Raw genomic sequence first — 19,723 nt, 5'->3', positions numbered from 1 at the left:
TGTTGCTTGTTGTTGTGTAGCTGTGCCCTGTCCCCTGCAGGTGGAGTCTACAGAGACAGGCAGGTTTCCTGAGCTGCTGTGAGCTCCACCCAGTTGAGCTTCCCAGCAGCTTTGTTTATCTACTTGCTTCCCAGCAATATGGGCTCCTCCCAGCCCTCGCCAAGCTGCCTTCTGTCGGGTAGATCACAGACTGCTGTAAGGCAGCAATGAGGGAGGCTCCTGCGGGCGTGGGACCCTCCTCAGGTGTGGGATATGATCTCCTGGTGTGCCTGTTTGCTTAAAAGCGCAATATTGGGGTGGGAGTTACCCGATTTTCCAGGTGTTGTGTGTCTCAGTCTCCTGGCCAGGAAAAGGACTCTTTCCCCTTGGCGCTTCCCAGGTGAGGCGATGCTCTCGCCTCAGCTTCAGCTCGCTGGTCGCCCAGCAGCTGACCAGCACCGACCAGTCCGCACTCCCCAGTGTGAGATGAACCCAGTACCTCAGTTGAAAATGCAGAAATCACCGGCCTCTGTAAGTCGCCATGGCTGGGAGTTGGAGACTGGAGCTGTTCCTATTCGGCCATCTTGCTCCGCCCCCCAGATGGTTTCTTATTGCTTATTAATGTCCTTTTCTCTCAGATTGAAGAACTTCCTTTAACATTTCTTGTAGGACTGGTCTGGTATTGATGAAATATCTTTTGTCTGGGAAAGTCTTTATTACTCTTTCACGTTTGAAGGATATTTTTGCCAGATATACTATTCTAGGATAAGAGTTTTTTTTTTCTTCAGCACTTTAAATATGTTATGCCAGTCTTTCTTGGCCTGCAAGGTATCCACTGAAAAGTCTGCTGCCAGACGTATTGGAGCTGCTTTGTATATTATTTGTTTTTTTTCTCTTGATGCTTTTAGGGTCCCTTTTTTTACCCTTGACCTTTGGGAGTTTGATTATTGAATGCCTTGAGGTAGTCTTCTTTGGGTTAAATCTACTTGGTGTTTATACTTCTTAGACTGGAATATTGATATCTTTCTCTAGGTTTGGGACGTTCTCTGTTACTATCCCCTTGAATAAACTTGTATCCCTCTCTCTTTCTCCACCTTTTCTTTAAGGGTGATAACTCAGATTTGTCCCTTTGAGGCTATTTTTCTAGATCCTGTAAGCGTGCTTCCTTCTTTTTTATTCTTTTTTCTTTTGTGTCCTCTGATTGTATATTTTCAAATAGCCTTTTTTCAGGCCCACTAATTCTTTCTTTTGCTTGATCAATTCTGCAATTAAGAGACTCTGATACATTTTTCATTATGTCAGTTGCATTTTTCACCTCCAGAATTTCTGCATTATTTTTTAAATTATTTCAAATTATTTGTTAAATTTATTTGATAGGATTTGAATTCCTTCTCTGTGTTATCTAGAATTTCTTTGAGTTTTCCTCAAAACAGCTATTTTGAATTCTCCATCTGAGATTGGTCCTTGGTGCCTTATTTAGTTAGTTTGGCGAAGTTATGTTTTCCTGGATAGGTTTAATGCAGGTGGATGTTTGTCAGTGTCTGGGCACTGAAGAGTTAGATATTTATTATAGTCTTTGCAATCTGGACTTGTTTGTACTTTTCCTTCTTGGGAAGGCTTTCGAGGTGTTCAAAGGAACTTGGATATTGTGAACTAAGTTTTTGGTCACTGCATCTGTATCTGCATTATGGGTATACTCAGAGCCCAGTAACATTTTGGTTCTTGCAGACTTGTAGAGGTACCACCTTGGTGGTCTTAGATAAGATCCAGAAGAATACTCTGGATTAACAGGCAGAGATTCTTATTCTCTTCCTTTACTTTCTCTCAAACAAATGGAGTCTCTCTCTCTGTGTTGAGCCACCTGAAGCTGGGGGAGGGGTGACACAAACCACCCTTGTGGCCACCACCACTGTGACTGCACAGGGTCAAACCTTAAGCCAGCACAGCACTGGGTCTTGCCCAAGGCCCACTGTAACCGCTACCTGGCCACTGCCTACATTCTTTCAAGGCCCTAGGGCTCTGCAATAAGCAGGTGATGAAACCACCCAGGCCTGTGTCCTTCCCTGAAGGGCAACAAGTTCCCCGGCCCTACGGAGGTCCAGAGATGCTATCTGGGAGCCAGGGTCAGGAGTAGGAAACCTTAGAAATCTACCTGGTGCTCTATTCTACTGCAGCTGAGCTGACTCTGACAGCACTAGGCAAAGTACTTTCCACTCTTCCCTCCCCTTTTCCCATGCAAAGGAGTCTCTCCCCATGCCCACCACCACTGCAGGCCACAGGGGTATGACCAGAGCACTGCTGATGTTCACTTAAGGCCCAGGGGCTCTTCTGTCAGCTTGAGTGAATGCTTTCAGGCCTGGGACTCACCCTTCAGGGCAGTGGGCTCTTCCACTGGCCCATAGTAGGTCCAGAGATGCCATTCAAGAGCCAAAGCCTGGAATTAGGGACCCTAAGAGCCTGTTTGGTGCTCCTCCCCAGTGTGGCCAAACTGGCACCCAAGCTCAAGACAAAGTCCCCTTTACTCTTTCCTCTGCTTTCCTCAAGCAGAAGTGGTCTCTCGTAGCCGCTACAACTGAGAATGTGCTGGTCACACCTGAAGTCAGCACAGCTCTTAGTCTCACCAAAGGTCCATGGCGAGTACTACCTGGCTACTGCTGCTGATTATTCAGAGCGCAGGGGCTCTTTAGTCAGCACGTGATGAATCCTACTAGGACTGGGTCCTTCATGTCAAGGCAGCAGCTTGCCTTCCAGTCCAGGATGTGTCTAGAAATGTCATCCAGGAGCCAGGGCCTGGAATAGGGACCTTGTGACTCCGCCAGGTGCCCTATCCTACTGTGGCTGAGCTGGTATCCAAGTTACAAGACAAAGTCCTCTTCACTCCCCTCTCCTCTTTTCAAGCGGAAGGAAGGAGTTGGAGTCTCTTTTGGAGCTGCGAGCTGCGGTGCCTGGGATTAGGGGTGGGGTAACGCAAACACCCTTTTAGCACATCCAGCTGGTGTTTTACTAGGTTGCATGTCCCCTAAGTCTGGTAGCTCAGTCCTTGTGGCCTAAACAGCCTTTCAAGTTTATTTAGGACCCCAGAGCACTTTTGCCTGTGGTGGCGAGGCTTGCCAGAACTCAGGTTCCAACCACCAGGATGGGTGGTTCCCCTCTGGCTAGGGCAGATGCAAATGCTCCCTCTCGGGGTGCCAGCTGAGTTCTGCCTGGTGTAGACAGCACTGCATTCCATTGCAAAGTCCCACAATCACTGCACTTTCTCTCCCCGAGTGTACAGATTTTCCACAGCACATGGCTACTGCCAGGGGAATGGGGAAAAGTTAGTGTTGGCAATTCAAGACTGCCTTTCCTGCCCTCTTCAGTGCCTCTTTCAGTTATATGAAGTGAAAAACCAGATACTGCGATCGCTCCCCTGATTTTTGGTTCTTATGACGGTGCTTTGTTGTGTATGTAATTGTTAAATTTTGTGTTCCTGCGGGGAGGATGATCGGTGGGAGCTTCTATTTGATAATTTTGCTTCACCTCCTCCAACACTATTTGTTATACAGTTTGTTCTTTCCCCCCTAATTTGAAATGCCACTTTCATCATATATCAACATTTCATAACTGTCTAGGTCTATTTCTGGCTTTCATTCTGTTCTGTTCTTGCCCCAGTAACTCTCTGTTTTAATAACTATGTCTTTATAATGTCTCAATATTCATTTGGGAATATGGCCCTCTTTTTGTTCATCTTTCTTAAATTTTTGCTTACTGTTTCTCCATATTTGCTCTTTTAGAATCAATTTATTTCATCACACAAAAATTAAGATTTTTGATGGATATTTAAAATAAATGTAAAAAGCACAAAATTATATTATTATTTATTCCTGAAGCCCTCAACATGTATTATTATTTTATACTCTGTATGGATTATTCCTATTCGATAAGGAGCGGGGTAGATCCAGAGTCTTGTGGGACCTAAAGTCTGACCCATTCAGGGGCCCTTTTTAAGGATAGTAATGCAAAATGATGAATGCAGCATTAGATGCTGTGCCTTGGAGGGACCTGTGCTGGGAAGATGCCTGAACCTCTAGCTTTATTAGCTTCATGGTAAACCTGCTTCAGACAAGCAGTCTCACTTAGAAAGAAAGTCCTGACAAATTGTGCCCTTACTCCCACTAGAGTAAACCAATAGTTCATGACTTCTAAATTACTTAGATGGTATAAACCATAAAATAACAATTAAATCTGCAGCTTCAGTTGTATTTTTAGTCATGTGTTACATAATACCACTGCCTCAGCTTTCCCCAGGATAGCACCTCACATCTGAGGATCTCAAGGGGCATTATGAACATTCACTCATTAAACTTCGTAAGACCCCAGAGACACTGGAGAGAGATCCAGCTTCACCTTGCCCAGTTCTGAAATGCAGTCACCTCTAGGGATGAACGTGGCAGCTGCTTAATAATTAACTGCAACACCTCACAACAGTTTAGTCACAGCAATTAGTCTTTGTAGTTGGTAACTGTCTCACGAACATCAGACGATTGGCAGTTAAGTCACCAGGATTATTCGTTTACTGAAAATCTAATCCAGTCTTTAAGACTTTTAACTTTTTAATAATCTTTTCCTAATTATAAAAGAAGCATGCACAGTGAATGTCTACTTTTAGTTGCATTTTTTGTAGTTCTTCAAACTTAAAATAGGAAAGAAATATATTTTTAATACATTGAAATAGGTAATTACTGATAATAAGTTTTTTTAATTCACAAGTTTGCTGCTGAGCAAAAGTAATCAATGATAGTAAAAGTTGGAAGAGCGAGTAACTTCGAGAGGAGTATTGACTGGATGGGGAGATGAGGCAAACTTCTGGGTGCTAGAAATGTTTTATATGTTCTTTTTTTTCCTTTTTTTTTTTTTTTTTTTGAGTTGGAGTCTTACTCTGTCATCTAGGCTGTAGTGCAGTAGCACAATCTTGACTCACTGCAACCTCCGCCTCCCAGGTTCAAGTGATTCTCCTGCCTCTCCCGAGTAGCTGGGATTACAGGTGTGTACCACCATGCCTGGCTACTTTTTTGTGTTTTTAGTAGAGACAGGGTTTCATCATGTTGGTCAGGCTGGGCTTGAACTCCTGACCTCAGGTAATCCAACTGCCTTGGCCTCCTGAAGTGCTGGGATTACAGGTGTGAGCCACTGTGACCAGCCAGTTTTTTGTATTTTTATAGGTGGTTGTTGTTCAGGAATAGACATAGGTAGAAATTCCCTGAGCTGTACACTTTTCATATATGTGTTAATCTCAACAACAAAGTTAATTAGCTAAAAAATATGCTGCTCTTGTCATGATGAGAATGCTAGAAACCCCAGATAGTCTTATTTGGAAAATTCTGCAGGGTGCAGGACAGATCAGGAGCTAGAGATACGACAGTTTTTGTTTTCCCTCAAAGCATCTTTCTTCGGAAGAGGGATTCTAAGTGCTTTACCCTCTCTTCTCAGGACATTTTCTCTTCATGCCAAAAGAGCTGCTTTTTCATGCTAGGATGTGACTCTCTGTCTCATTGTGCCTTCAACATTATGTACCTCTCCAACTATGCCATTTACACTTCCCTGGGTATCTCATTTTTCTCTTAGAATTTCATTCACTTACCTATATCTTTGCCAGAAGTAGGCCTAACACATTAGCGACCCAGATATTTGGGGTTGAGAGGCATCTGCAGGGGCCATTGTCGTAGCTGGCACTAGAAGAACACCATGGGAGAGGAGGAAGCAGAGAGGATCCTGGCTGCTCTGGCCCTGCAGTGTCTGATGTGATGCTTGAAAACAAGAAGGCAGAGCAGCATGCCCACACTCGCGGTGGCAGCAGCAGTCTCTGGAGCCTTCAGCGGGCCCAGGGTCCTTCCTGCTTCTATGGCAGCACTTCTGGGGAGGGGCAGCTATGAGCAGGGCATCCTAGGGCTGCTCTGAGCTGAGGCTCAGAGGCTGAGAGCAGATGTCATGGCTGAGAACCCCCAGCAGGGCAGACACTAGGTGAGGCACAAAAGAGAGGACATCCTCCAATGATGTCTTCTCCCAGGTCGCCCTCTTTAGGCACGGAGAGATTTCAAAAGAGAAAGAAAGGAGGGGAGGAGGAGGAAGAAAGACCTTTTTAGACAAAATGGGAATTTTTTTTTCTTCTGTAATTTTTAGTAAAGGTTAAATACATGAAGCCTAAGCTACCCTGATTATTGACTTTCCAGAACTTACCGAAACACCAATGCTCAGCTCCAGTTCTTCTTGAAAATAATTTCTATTACAAAATAAAAAGTGAGCATTGTGACCACTGGCAGAACATGAGTTCACAGTCTTTCCAAACAAAGAGAAAGCAGCCCTTGTGCTAAACCTTGGCATTCAGCTAACACTGATGTAACTCACTGTGGCCTTTTCCACCTTCTGCCTGCAGATCATTTCAAAGCCCACCATTGAGGAAGCTGATAACCCATTGTTTGTAAACTTCAAAAGGGGCTGCTATCAAAGGATCCCATTGCCCAGGGCCTGGCAGAGGTTGAGGGCCTCCTGCCGCCCAGGCCTGGGCCAGGTCCATTGCCCATCTTCCCATCTCCACAACTCCCCTGGGCAGCATCATGTGGATAAGGGCACAGAGAGGTGGAGGGAGGGAGGAACTAGCCCAGGATCCCTCCTCAGTGTCAAAATCCGGGTGGGCTGCAGAAACCTGCTCTTCCTACCTCAAGGTACTGCTCTCTAGAATAAAATTCTTCAGATCTATTGTAGCTTAAAAACATGTGACCATGCTGTCTAATTTCCTGTGGTTCTGCAGATATTTATCGTCTATTTTCTGTCATTATTCTATCCCTTCTCTCAAAGATGCTGAGCTCAGGAGTAGCAGCCAGGGTTCCCAAAAAATAGTCGAGGAGTCGCAGGAACCTGTCTTTCCGGATACCATGGAAAACATCCAGGTGAGAGAGACCATCCTTCCATGCCTAGGGTAGGGGGATGGGCCTGGGGGCTACTTGTGACATCAGGGGCATCTCTGGGGCTGGGATCACTACTGAGAAGTTCTAATGCCTGATGCAGAAAAGGCCTCACTAGCAGTAAGCACACCATGAGCTGGGGGCAACAGAGGCCTCTGTGTTTGTAACGGACATATCAAAGCCTCACTGGTATGCTCCAAAACGCAGGTCAGAACAGAATGTCCGCCTTTCCCTACCTTGCTCCCTGACTTCAGAAGGCTGAGCCAGATAAAACTGCTCATTTAAACTCACTGGGAAATACAGCCTTTCTGAAGAGACTGACACCCTATCTGCATACTCAAATGGGACAGCATTTTCCTTCCTTCCCTGACTGGGCCCAGCAAACACAGAAACACCTGCCCCATCTCCCAGAAAAGTCTCCTCCCAGCAAAGAGGGGACTCAGGGGAGACCTGAATCTTTTAAAGAAGATTATATGCATGGATTAGATTGATGGAAATGAAGCTGATGAATGGAATTAGTTTGTGTGTGTGTGTGTGTGTGTGTGTGTGTGTGTGTTTAAGTGCAGCGTTCTTTTTATGCTAAGGTGCAGTAACAGAGACTGGATTTATTCTCCTGCCTAAAATAACCAAAATGTAGCTAAAATATAGGAAACACTGTTCATCACTGTAACAAAGGCCAGCGATGCCTGGGAGATGGGAGACAATCCAAGCGAATCCTGTGGCTGCCCCAGCTGACTGCCTTGACAGAGCTTCTACGACACAACGCAGGGCAGGAGGAGCCAGAAGACTTCCCAAGTCTTTAAGTCCATGCAGACTAGAGCGACTCAAGTCTGAAGGATGGAGTACTAGAAAGGACAGAGTGCGCAGAGAGAGACATCATTGGTCAGCAGATCAGTCAGGCAGTCAGCTGAGTGTTGATCATACCAGGCATGGGAGGAAACTCCTTAAGGCCAGGCTGAGAAAAGAACCTCTGAGAAGGATGAGGATTAATAGTGCCCGTGCCTGTACGAAGTTAGGAATAGTGCCTGTTCTCACCAGTCAGACTGGAAAAGCTTATAACTTGCAAGAGAGTGCACAAAAGAGGCTTGTGGAGAATAATTAGTTCTAGAGAGGGCACAGCCCCTGTCCTGCCTAACAAATCTTTAGAGCAAGAACTGAAAAAATCAGAGTAACTTAACTGAGTCCTAGAACAAAGTACAAGACTATCTATAGGAATACAAAATTCCTCAGCACCCACCAAGATAAAATTCACAATGTGTGGAATCCAATAAAGAATTACCAGCACTCAAAAAACTGGTAGTATATTATGCAAAAGGTGGAGATAAATCAATCAGTTGAAACCTACACACATATGAAAACATGTTAGAATTAAGGGACAAAAACATTGAAACAGTTATTATAACTGTATGTTCCAAAGGTTAAGGAAAGACATAAAAGATATAAAAATGCTCCAAATCAAACTTCTAGAGATTCAAAACTACAATAAATAAGATGAAAAATACACTGGAAAGATTAACTCCAGGTTAGGCATTGCAGTGAAAGATTAGTGAACTTGAAACAAATATAAATGGGATTTTTTAAAAAGATACATATCAGTGAGTTTTGGGACAACTGCAAAGACCTGATATATGTGTAACAGAAGTCCACATGAAGAGAGAGACGCTAGGACAGAAAAAATATATTCGAAGAAATAATGACTGAAAAATTATAAATTTGATGAAAACAATATGCTCACAGATACAAAAAGCTCAGCAAACACAAGAACATAAAGAAAACTGTACCAAAGCCAGTGGAAAACCAGTGATAAAGAGAAAATCTTAAAAGCAGCCAGGAGTATGTTTGGGGGAAGTCAAGTTAGGAACAGAGGAACAAAGACATGAATAACAGCAGATTTCTTATTGGAAATAATACAAGCAGAAAGATAGTAGGATCACATCTTTAAAGAAATAAAAGAAAATAAACTCCACCCTAGAATTTTATACCCAGCAAATATCTTTCATTCAAAATAAAATGTGAAATAAAGAGTTTGCCCTACACAGAAAAGGTGGAAAGATGCATCACCAGCAGACCCACATTATGAGAAACGTTAAAGAAAGCCCTTTAGGCAGAAGGAAAATCATATCAGATGGAAATTTGTCTCTACACAAAGAGTTGAAGAGCACTGGAAATGGTAACAAAGTGAAAAAAAGTATACGATTTTATCCTTAATATTTATATATTTTTAAAAGATAGTGACTTCACAAACAAAAATAGTATGGGGTTTATAACATATGTAAAAATAAAATGTATGACAAGAATAGCACAAAGACCTTGAGAGGAGACCCGAAGGGGAGAAGTATACTATTTTAAGGTTCTTATATTAAACCTAAAGTGCTATAATATCACCTAATGACGGTCTGTGATAAGTTAAAGATGTACCACTAATGTTACAAATCAGATTCAAGGAGTTATATCTAATAAGCCTACAGTTGAGATTAAATATCATCATAAAAATACAAAATTAGACCAAAAGAAGACAAAAAGGAAAAAGGGAGCAAAGACTAGATGGGACAGATAACAAGATGACAGACTTAAACTTATGTATGCAATAATTACATTAAATGTAAATGTTCTAAATGTCCCAATTAAAGAGCATATATATAAAGCAGATATAGGTGGATAAAATGCAAAATTCAGTTGTATGTAGACTACAAAAATGCAATTTAAATATAAAGATACAATAGACTAAATTTAAAGAATGGAAAAGGATACACCATGCCAACACTAATCAAAAGTTAGCTGGAATGGCTTTACTAATTTCAGACAAAGTAGATTCCAAAACAGAGAATACTATAAGAGATTACAAAGGCCAAGAGAATATAACAATCTTAAATACTTATGCGCCCAATAACAGTGCTTCAAAACATAAGAAGCAAAAAGTTGTAGTACTGCAAAGATAAATCAGTACAAATTATAGTTAGAGATTTCAATATGCTCCCCTCAGTAACTGATAGAATAAGTAGACAGAAAATCAGTAAGGATAAAGAAGATTTTAATGACAGTATTGACCAGCCTTGCCCCACTTCCTGGCCTGGATAGCTGAAGTGCAGCACAGTGGCCCTCAGCATCCCATCAAATGTGACACACTGTGAACAATGTGGAGCTTATGGGCTGCAGCCGTGGTGACTGAGGGAAGTGCTCTCTGGATGCTGCATATGGAACCACTGTGTTCTCAGTGTGTCAGTTCACAGATAGACGTGAATGAATAATAACAGAAAATGGTATGGAACAGTGGGCATCAATGTCAAGATGATGCTGAGTAACACCCTACAACTGGATGAACTCATGAGTGAAGAGTATGAGAAATATGTAAAATCCATTGAAGAGTGAGAATAGGACCTCTCAATAAACTAGAATGAAACAACCTAATTCAGCATAGTTGTCTTAAAGTAATAGATAGAAATGACATGAAATAGCAACTTTTGGCATTACCAGTGGATAAAGAAACTACTCCCAACACTGCTGCTGGAAGAAAATAGGCTTTTTCTAAAGATTTCAGACAAACACAATATGCATCTTTTTCATGATACTCTATGCTTTTTAGACTAGGCTCTAGTTATAATATTTAGAATTCATGAAGTTTTCTGTGGTGAATTAGCTATAAAATTATGTATTTCAAGGATAACATTGTATCTTCAGCTTTATGTAATATTGTAACTTGCTTACATCCATTCATGGATTTGAGTCAAAATATTTAATGATCTTTGCATTGAAAATAATTTGGGAGTGGAAAAAGATTTTGTTAAAACTGGCAAGCCACATGTAGAAGAATGAAGCTGGATCCTCATCTCTCACCTTATACAAAGATCAACTCAGGTTGGATCAAAGACTTAAATCTAAGAGGTGAAGCCATAAAAATTCTAAAAGATAACATTGGAAAAAACTCTACTAGACATTGGCTTAGGCAAAGACTAAGAACCCAAAAGCAAATGCAACAAAAACAAAGATAAATAAATGGGACCTGATTAAACTAAAAAGCTTCTGCACAGTGGAAGAAACAACCAGCAGAGTAAACAGACAGCCCACAGAGTGGGAGAAAGTTATTTGCAAACTCTGTATCCAACAAAGAACTGGTATCCAGAATCTACAAGGAACTCAAATGAATCAGCAAGAAAAAAATAAATAATCCCATCAAAAAGTAGGCAAAGGACATAAATAGAGAATCCTCAAAAGAAGATTTACAAACAGCCAACAAACATATGAAAAGATGCTCAACACCACTAATTATCAGGGAAATGCAAATCAAAACCACAATGGAATATCACCTTACTCCTACTAGAATGGCTATCATCTAAAAATTAAAAAACAACAGATGTTGGCTTGGATGTGGTAAAAAGGGAAGTTTTTCACTGCCGGTGGGAATGTAAACTAGTACAAGCACTATCGAAAACAGTATGGAGATTCCTTAAAGAATTAAAAGTAGAACTACCATTTAATCTAGCAGTCTCACTACTGGGTGCCTACAGAATGGAAAAGAAGTCATTATATGAAAAACACACTTGCACAAGCATGTTTATAACAGCACAATTCACAATTGCAAAAATACGGAACCAGACTAAATGCCCATCAACACAGAGTCTTTTATCTACACATTGGGTACAGTATACACTGTTTGGATGATGAGTGCACCAAAATCTCAGAAATCACTAAGGAACTTTTCCATGCAACCAAACACCAACTGTTCTCCCAAAAGTATTGAAATAAAAAAATTTAAAATTTAGTAAACTTAGTCAATATACAAAAAGGATAATCATGACTGAGTAGGGTTTATTCTAGGAATGCAAGTTTGGTTTAACGTAAGAAAATCGGTGTAATTCACCATTTTAACAAACTAAAAAAAACCCATATGTTTGTCTCATAAATGTATAAAAGGCATTTGAAAATCTAACATTAATTCCGCATAAAGACTCTTAGCACTCTTTCAATTTGATAAAGGTTATTTTTGAAAAACTTACAGCAAACATCACACATAATGGTGAAGGACTAATTCTTTTACCCTTAAAGTCAGGAACAAGTTAAGAATGTCTGCTCTCACCACTTCTAATCAAAATTGTACTGGAGATTTGAACCAGTGCAGAAAGATAGGAAAAGAAATGAAAGGCATCCAGATTAAAAAGGAGTAATTAAAACTATCTTTTACTCACAGACAACATGGCTACCTATGAAAAAAATCTGATGGAATCTACAAAACAGCTACTAGAACTAATATATACAAAATTAATATGGAAAATTTAGTTGTATCTCTGTATAATAGCAATGAACAATCAGATTGAAATACCATCTAAAACAGTACAAATATTAAATCTGACAAAAGATATTCAAGACTTCTGTGGTGAAAACTACAAAACATTTCTGAGAGAAATTAAAGAAGACCTAAATACGTGGAGAGATATTCTATGTTTGTGGGATATTGAATCTTTAAATCAGTTCTTCCCAAATTCAGCAAAATCCCAATCACATTTTCAGCGGGAATTTTTATAAAAGTTTAATTAATTGATTCCAAAATTTATGTGAAAATGGAGATAACCTAAAACAGCCAGAGCAACTTTGAAAAATAATGAAGCTATAGGATAACACTAATTGATCTCAAGATTGTTATAAGATTCTTTTTTTTTCCTCTCCGTTGACCAGACTGGAGTGCAGTGGCATGATCTCAGCTCACTGCAACCTCCGCCTCCCAGATTCAAGTGATACTCATGCCTTAGCCTTCCGAGTAGCTGGGATTACAGGTGTGAACCACCACGCCTAGATTTTTTTTGTGTATTTTTAGTAGAGATGGGGTTTTGCTATGTTGGCCAGGTTGGTCTTGAACTTTCAGCCTCAAGTGATCTGCCCACCTTGGTCTCCCAAAGTACTGGGATTACATGTGTGAGCCATTATGCTTGGCCTAATTATTATAAGGTTATTGTAATGAAGATAGTGTAATATTGGTGCTAAGGTCAACAGTAGGTTAATGGAATAGAATAAAAAAAAATCAGAAATAGACTCAATGTATATAGACAACTGATTTTTGACAAAGGCACATGGCAATGTAGTGGAGAAAGAATAGTCTTTTCTTTCTGAAACAATTGAATATCCACATACAAACTTTTAAAAAACTCAATCCATACCTCATACCATACACAAAAATTAGCTGCAAATGAATCATAGACTTGAATGCAGAATTCAAACCAATATAACCTCTAGAGAAAATATAACATACGAGAAAACCTTTGTGACTTTGGGTTAAGTAAGATTTCTTAGAAACCACATCAAAAGCACAATACATAAAAGAACAAATTGACCAATTAGGTGTCATCAAAATTTAAAACCTTTTCTTTTTGAAAAATACTGTTAAGAGAATGAAAAGGCAAGCCACAGACTGGGAGAAAATATTTGCAAATTACATATCTGACAGAGGACTTGTTTCTACAACATGTTTTTAAAAACTCTCAAAACACGATAATACAAAATAAAAAAACTAATTAAGAATGGGTAAAAGGGAGGGCGGAGCAAGATGGCCGAATAGAAACAGCTCCAGTCTCCAACTCCCAGCGCCAGCGACACAGAAGACCGGTGATTTCTGCATTTTCAACTGAGGTACTGGGTTCATCTCACTGGGGAGTGCCCGACGATCGGTGCTGGTCAGCTGCTGCAGCCTGACCAGCGAGAGCTGAAGCAGGGCGAGGCATCGCCTCACCTGGGAAGCCCAAGGGGGAAGGGAATCCCTTTTCCTAGCCAGGGGAACTGAGACACACAACACCTGGAAAATCGGGTAACTCCCACCCCAATATTGCGCTTTAAGCAAACAGGCACACCAGGAGATCATATCCCACACCTGGCCGGGAGGGTCCCACGCCCACGGAGCCTCCCTCATTGCTAGCACAGCAGTCTGTGATCTACCGGCAAGGCAGCAGCGAGGCTGGGGGAGGGGAGCCCGCCATTGCTGAGGCTTAAGTAGATAAACAAAGCTGCTGGGAAGCTCCAACTGGGTGGAGCTCACAGCAGCTCAAGGAAACCTGCCTGTCTCTGTAGACTCCACCTCTGGGGACAGGGCACAGCTACACAACAACAACAACAACAACAAAAAAGCAGCAGAAACCTCTGCAGACGCAAACGACTCTGTCTGACAGCTTTGAAGAGAGCAGTGGATCTCCCAACACGGAGGCTGAGATCTGAGAACGGACAGACTGCCTGCTCAAGTGGGTCCCTGACCCCTGAGTAGCCTAACTGGGAGACATCCCCCACTAGGGGCAGTCTGACACCCCACACCTCACAGGGTGGAGTACACCCCTGAGAGGAAGCTTCCAAAGCAAGAATCAGACAGGTACACTCGCTGTTCAGAAATAGTCTATCTTCTGCAGCCTCTGCTGCTGATACCCAGGCAAACAGGGTCTGGAGTGGACCTCAAGCAATCTCCAACAGACCTACAGCTGAGGGTCCTGACTGTTAGAAGGAAAACTATCAAACAGGAAGGACACCTACACCAAAACCCCATCAGTACATCACCATCATCAAAGACCAGAGGCAGATAAAACCACAAAGATGGGGAAAAAGCAGGGCAGAAAAGCTGGAAATTCAAAAAATAAGAGCACATCGCCCCCGGCAAAGGAGCGCAGCTCATCGCCAGCAACGGATCAAAGCTGGACGGAGAATGACTTTGACGAGATGAGAGAAGAAGGCTTCAGTCCATCAAATTTCTCAGAGCTAAAGGAGGAATTACGTACCCAGCGCAAAGAAACTAAAAATCTTGAAAAAAAAGTGGAAGAATTGACGGCTAGACTAATTAATGCAGAGAAGGTCATAAACGAAATGAAAGAGATGAAAACCATGACACGAGAAATACGTGACAAATGCACAAGCTTCAGTAACCGACTCGATCAACTGGAAGAAAGAGTATCAGCGATTGAGGATCAAATGAATGAAATGAAGCGAGAAGAGAAACCAAAAGAAAAAAGAAGAAAAAGAAATGAACAAAGCCTGCAAGAAGTATAGGATTATGTAAAAAGACCAAATCTACGTCTGATTGGGGTGCCTGAAAGTGAGGGGGAAAATGGAACCAAGTTGGAAAACACTCTTCAGGATATCATCCAGGAGAACTTCCCCAACCTAGTAGGGCAGGCCAACATTCAAATCCAGGAAACACAGAGAATGCCACAAAGATACTCCTCGAGAAGAGCAACTCCAAGACACATAATTGCCAGATTCACCAAAGTTGAAATGAAGGAAAAAATCTTAAGGGCAGCCAGAGAGAAAGGTCGGGTTACCCACAAAGGGAAGCCCATCAGACTCACAGCAGATCTCTCGGCAGAAACTCTACAAGCCAGAAGAGAGTGGGGGCCAATATTCAACATTCCTAAAGAAAAGAATTTTAAACCCAGAATTTCATATCCAGCCAAACTAAGTTTCATAAGTGAAGGAGAAATAAAATCCTTTACAGATAAGCAAATGCTTAGAGATTTTGTCACCACTAGGCCTGCCTTACAAGAGACCCTGAAGGAAGCACTCAACATGGAAAGGAACAACCGGTACCAGCCATTGCAAAAACATGCCAAAATGTAAAGACCATCGAGGCTAGGAAGAAACTGCATCAACTAACGAGCAAAATAACCAGTTAATATCATAATGGCAGGATCAAGTTCACACATAACAATCTTAACCTTAAATGTAAATGGACTAAATGCTCCAATGAAAAGACACAGACTGGCAAACTGGATAAAGAGTCAAGACCCATCAGTCTGCTGTATGCAGGAGACCCATCTCACACGCAGAGACATACATAGGCTCAAAATAAAGGGATGGAGGAAGATTTACCAAGCAAATGGAGGACAAAAAAAAGCAGGGGTTGCAATCCTAGTCTCTGATAAAACAGACTTTAAACCATCAAAGATCAAAAGAGACAAAGAAGGCCATTACATAATGGTAAAGGGATCAATTCAACAGGAAGAGCTAACTCTCCTAAATATATATGCACCCAATACAGGAGCACCCAGATTCATAAAGCAAGTCCTTAGAGACTTACAAAGAGACTTAGACTCCCATACAATAATAATGGGAGACTTCAACACTCCACTGTCAACATTAGACAGATCAACAAGACAGAAAGTTAACAAGGATATCCAGGAATTGAACTCATCTCTGCAGCAAGCAGACCTAATAGACATCTATAGAACTCTCCACCCCAAATCAACAGAATATACATTCTTCTCAGCACCACATCGTACTTACTCCAAAATTGACCATATAATTGGAAGTAAAGCACTCCTCAGCAAATGTACAAGAACAGAAATTATAACAAACTGTCTCTCAGACCACAGTGCAATCAAACTAGAACTCAGGACTAAGAAACTCAATCAAAACCGCTCAACTACATGGAAACTGAACAACCTGCTCCTGAATGACTACTGGGTACATAACGAAATGAAGGCAGAAATAAAGATGTTCTTTGAAACCAATGAGAACAAAGATACAACATACCAGAATCTCTGGGACACATTTAAAGCAGTGTGTAGAGGGAAATTTATAGCACTAAATGCCCACAAGAGAAAGCAGGAAAGATCTAAAATTGACACTCTAACATCGCAATTAAAAGAACTAGAGAAGCAAGAGCAAACACATTTGAAAGCTAGCAGAAGGCAAGAAATAACTAAGATCAGAGCAGAACTGAAGGAGATAGAGACACAAAAAACCCTCCAAAAAATCAATGAATCCAGGAGTTGGTTTTTTGAAAAGATCAACAAAATTGACAGACCACTAGCAAGACTAATAAAGAAGAAAAGAGAGAAGAATCAAATCGACGCAATTAAAAATGATAAAGGGGATATCACCACCGATCCCACAGAAATACAAACTACCATCAGAGAATACTATAAACACCTCTACGCAAATAAACTGGAAAACCTAGAAGAAATGGATAATTTCCTGGACACTTACACTCTTCCAAGACTAAACCAGGAAGAAGTTGAATCCCTGAATAGACCAATAGTAGGCTCTGAAATTGAGGCAATAATTAATAGCCTACCAACCAAAAAAAGTCCAGGACCAGATGGATTCACAGCTGAATTCTACCAGAGGTATAAGGAGGAGTTGGTACCATTCCTTCTGAAACTATTCCAATCAATAGAAAAAGAGGGAATCCTCCCTAACTCATTTTATGAGGCCAACATCATCCTGATACCAAAGCCTGGCAGAGACACAACAAAAAAAGAGAATTTTAGACCAATATCCCTGATGAACATCGATGCAAAAATCCTCAATAAAATACTGGCAAACCGGATTCAACAACACATCAAAAAGCTTATCCACCATGATCAAGTGGGCTTCATCCCTGGGATGCAAGGCTGGTTCAACATTCGCAAATCAATAAACATAATCCAGCATATAAACAGAACCAAAGACAAGAACCACATGATTATCTCAATAGATGCAGAAAAGGCTTTTGACAAAATTCAACAGCCCTTCATGCTAAAAACGCTCAATAAATTCGGTATTGATGGAACGTACCTCAAAATAATAAGAGCTATTTATGACAAACCCACAGCCAATATCATACTGAATGGGCAAAAACTGGAAAAATTCCCTTTGAAAACTGGCACAAGACAGGGATGCCCTCTCTCACCACTCCTATTCAACATAGTGTTGGAAGTTCTGGCTAGGGCAATTAGGCAAGAGAAAGAAATCAGGAGTATTCAGTTAGGAAAAGAAGAAGTCAAATTGTCCCTTTTTGCAGATGACATGATTGTATATCTAGAAAACCCCATTGTCTCAGCCCAAAATCTCCTTAAGCTGATAAGCAACTTCAGCAAAGTCTCAGGATACAAAATTAATGTGCAAAAATCACAAGCATTCTTATACACCAATAACAGACAAACACAGAGCCAAATCATGAATGAACTTCCATTCACAATTGCTTCAAAGAGAATAAAATACCTAGGAATCCAACTTACAAGGGATGTAAAGGACCTCTTCAAGGAGAACTACAAACCACTGCTCAGTGAAATAAAAGAGGACACAAACAAATGGAAGAACATACCATGCTCATGGATAGGAAGAATCAATATCGTGAAAATGGCCATACTGCCCAAGGTAATTTATAGATTCAATGCCATCCCCATCCAGCTACCAATGAGTTTCTTCACAGAATTGGAAAAAACTGCTTTAAAGTTCATATGGAACCAAAAAAGAGCCCGCATCTCCAAGACAATCCTAAGTCAAAAGAACAAAGCTGGAGGCATCACGCTACCTGACTTCAAACTATACTACAAGGCTACAGTAACCAAAACAGCATGGTACTGGTACCAAAACAGAGATATAGACCAATGGAACAGAACAGAGTCCTCAGAAATAATACCACACATCTACAGCTATCTGATCTTTGACAAACCTGAGAGAAACAAGAAATGGGGAAAGGATTCCCTATTTAATAAATGGTGCTGGGAAAATTGGCTAGCCATAAGTAGAAAGCTGAAACTGGATCCTTTCCTTACTCCTTATACGAAAATTAATTCAAGATGGATTAGAGACTTAAATGTTAGACCTAATACCATAAAAATCCTAGAGGAAAACCTAGGTAGTACCATTCAGGACATAGGCATGGGCAAAGACTTCATGTCTAAAACACCAAAAGCAACGGCAGCAAAAGCTAAAATTGACAAATGGGATCTAATTAAACTAAAGAGCTTCTGCACAGCAAAAGAAACTACCATCAGAGTGAACAGGCAACCTACAGAATGGGAGAAAATTTTTGCAATCTACTCATCTGACAAAGGGCTAATATCCAGAACCTACAAAGAACTCAAACAAATTTACAAGAAAAAAACAAACAACCCCATCAAAAAGTGGGCAAAGGATATGAACAGACATTTCTCAAAAGAAGACATTCATACAGCCAACGGACATATGAAAAAATGCTCATCATCACTGGCCATCAGAGAAATGCAAATCAAAACCACAATGAGATACCATCTCACACCAGTTAGAATGGCGATCATTAAAAAGTCAGGAAACAACAGGTGCTGGAGAGGATGTGGAGAAATAGGAACACTTTTACACTGTTGGTGGGATTGTAAACTAGTTCAACCATTATGGAAAACAGTATGGCGATTCCTCAAGGATCTAGAACTAGATGTACCATATGACCCAGCCATCCCATTACTGGGGATATACCCAAAGGATTATAAATTATGCTGCTATAAAGACACATGCACACGTATGTTTATTGCAGCACTATTCACAATAGCAAAGACTTGGAATCAACCCAAATGTCCATCAGTGACAGATTGGATTAAGAAAATGTGGCACATATACACCATGGAATACTATGCAGCCATAAAAAAGGATGAGTTTGCGTCCTTTGTAGGGACATGGATGCAGCTGGAAACCATCATTCTTAGCAAACTATCACAAGAACAGAAAACCAAACACCGCATGTTCTCACTCATAGGTGGGAACTGAACAATGAGATCACTTGGACTCAGGAAGGGGAACATCACACACCGGGGCCTATCATGGGGAGGGGGGAGGGGGGAGGGATTGCATTGGGAGTTATACCTGATGTAAATGACGAGTTGATGGGTGCAGCAGACCAACATGGCACAAGTATACATATGTAACAAACCTGCATGTTATGCACATGTACCCTACAACTTAAAGTATAATAATAATAAATAAATTAAAAAAAAAAAAAAAAAAAAAAGAATGGGTAAAAGATTTGAAGTTTCCAAAAGAAGACATCACATGAAATGACACTCAATCTCATTAGTCATTAGAGAAATGCAAATTAAAAC

General features: G+C 40.9%; 1 protein-coding gene across 6 annotated transcripts in view; it reads left to right on the top strand.

The window, feature by feature from the left end:
• The window catches only part of CFAP61 (cilia and flagella associated protein 61), a 303,360-nt gene that overhangs the window by 87,545 nt on the left and 196,092 nt on the right, over positions 1 to 19,723 (top strand). For all 6 annotated transcript variants that reach the window (XM_017945056.2, XM_017945053.2, XM_017945054.2 and 3 more), the window contains one exon: positions 6,814 to 6,905. In XM_017945056.2, the coding sequence (XP_017800545.1) occupies positions 6,814 to 6,905 (92 nt within the window). The remainder of the gene's footprint in view (positions 1 to 6,813; positions 6,906 to 19,723) is intronic.

The sequence above is a fragment of the Papio anubis genome, chromosome 16 (genome assembly GCF_008728515.1).
Source record: "Papio anubis isolate 15944 chromosome 16, Panubis1.0, whole genome shotgun sequence".
In the NCBI taxonomy this organism is placed as follows: domain Eukaryota; kingdom Metazoa; phylum Chordata; class Mammalia; order Primates; family Cercopithecidae; genus Papio; species Papio anubis.
This window is presented reverse-complemented; position numbering and strand designations above follow the sequence as displayed.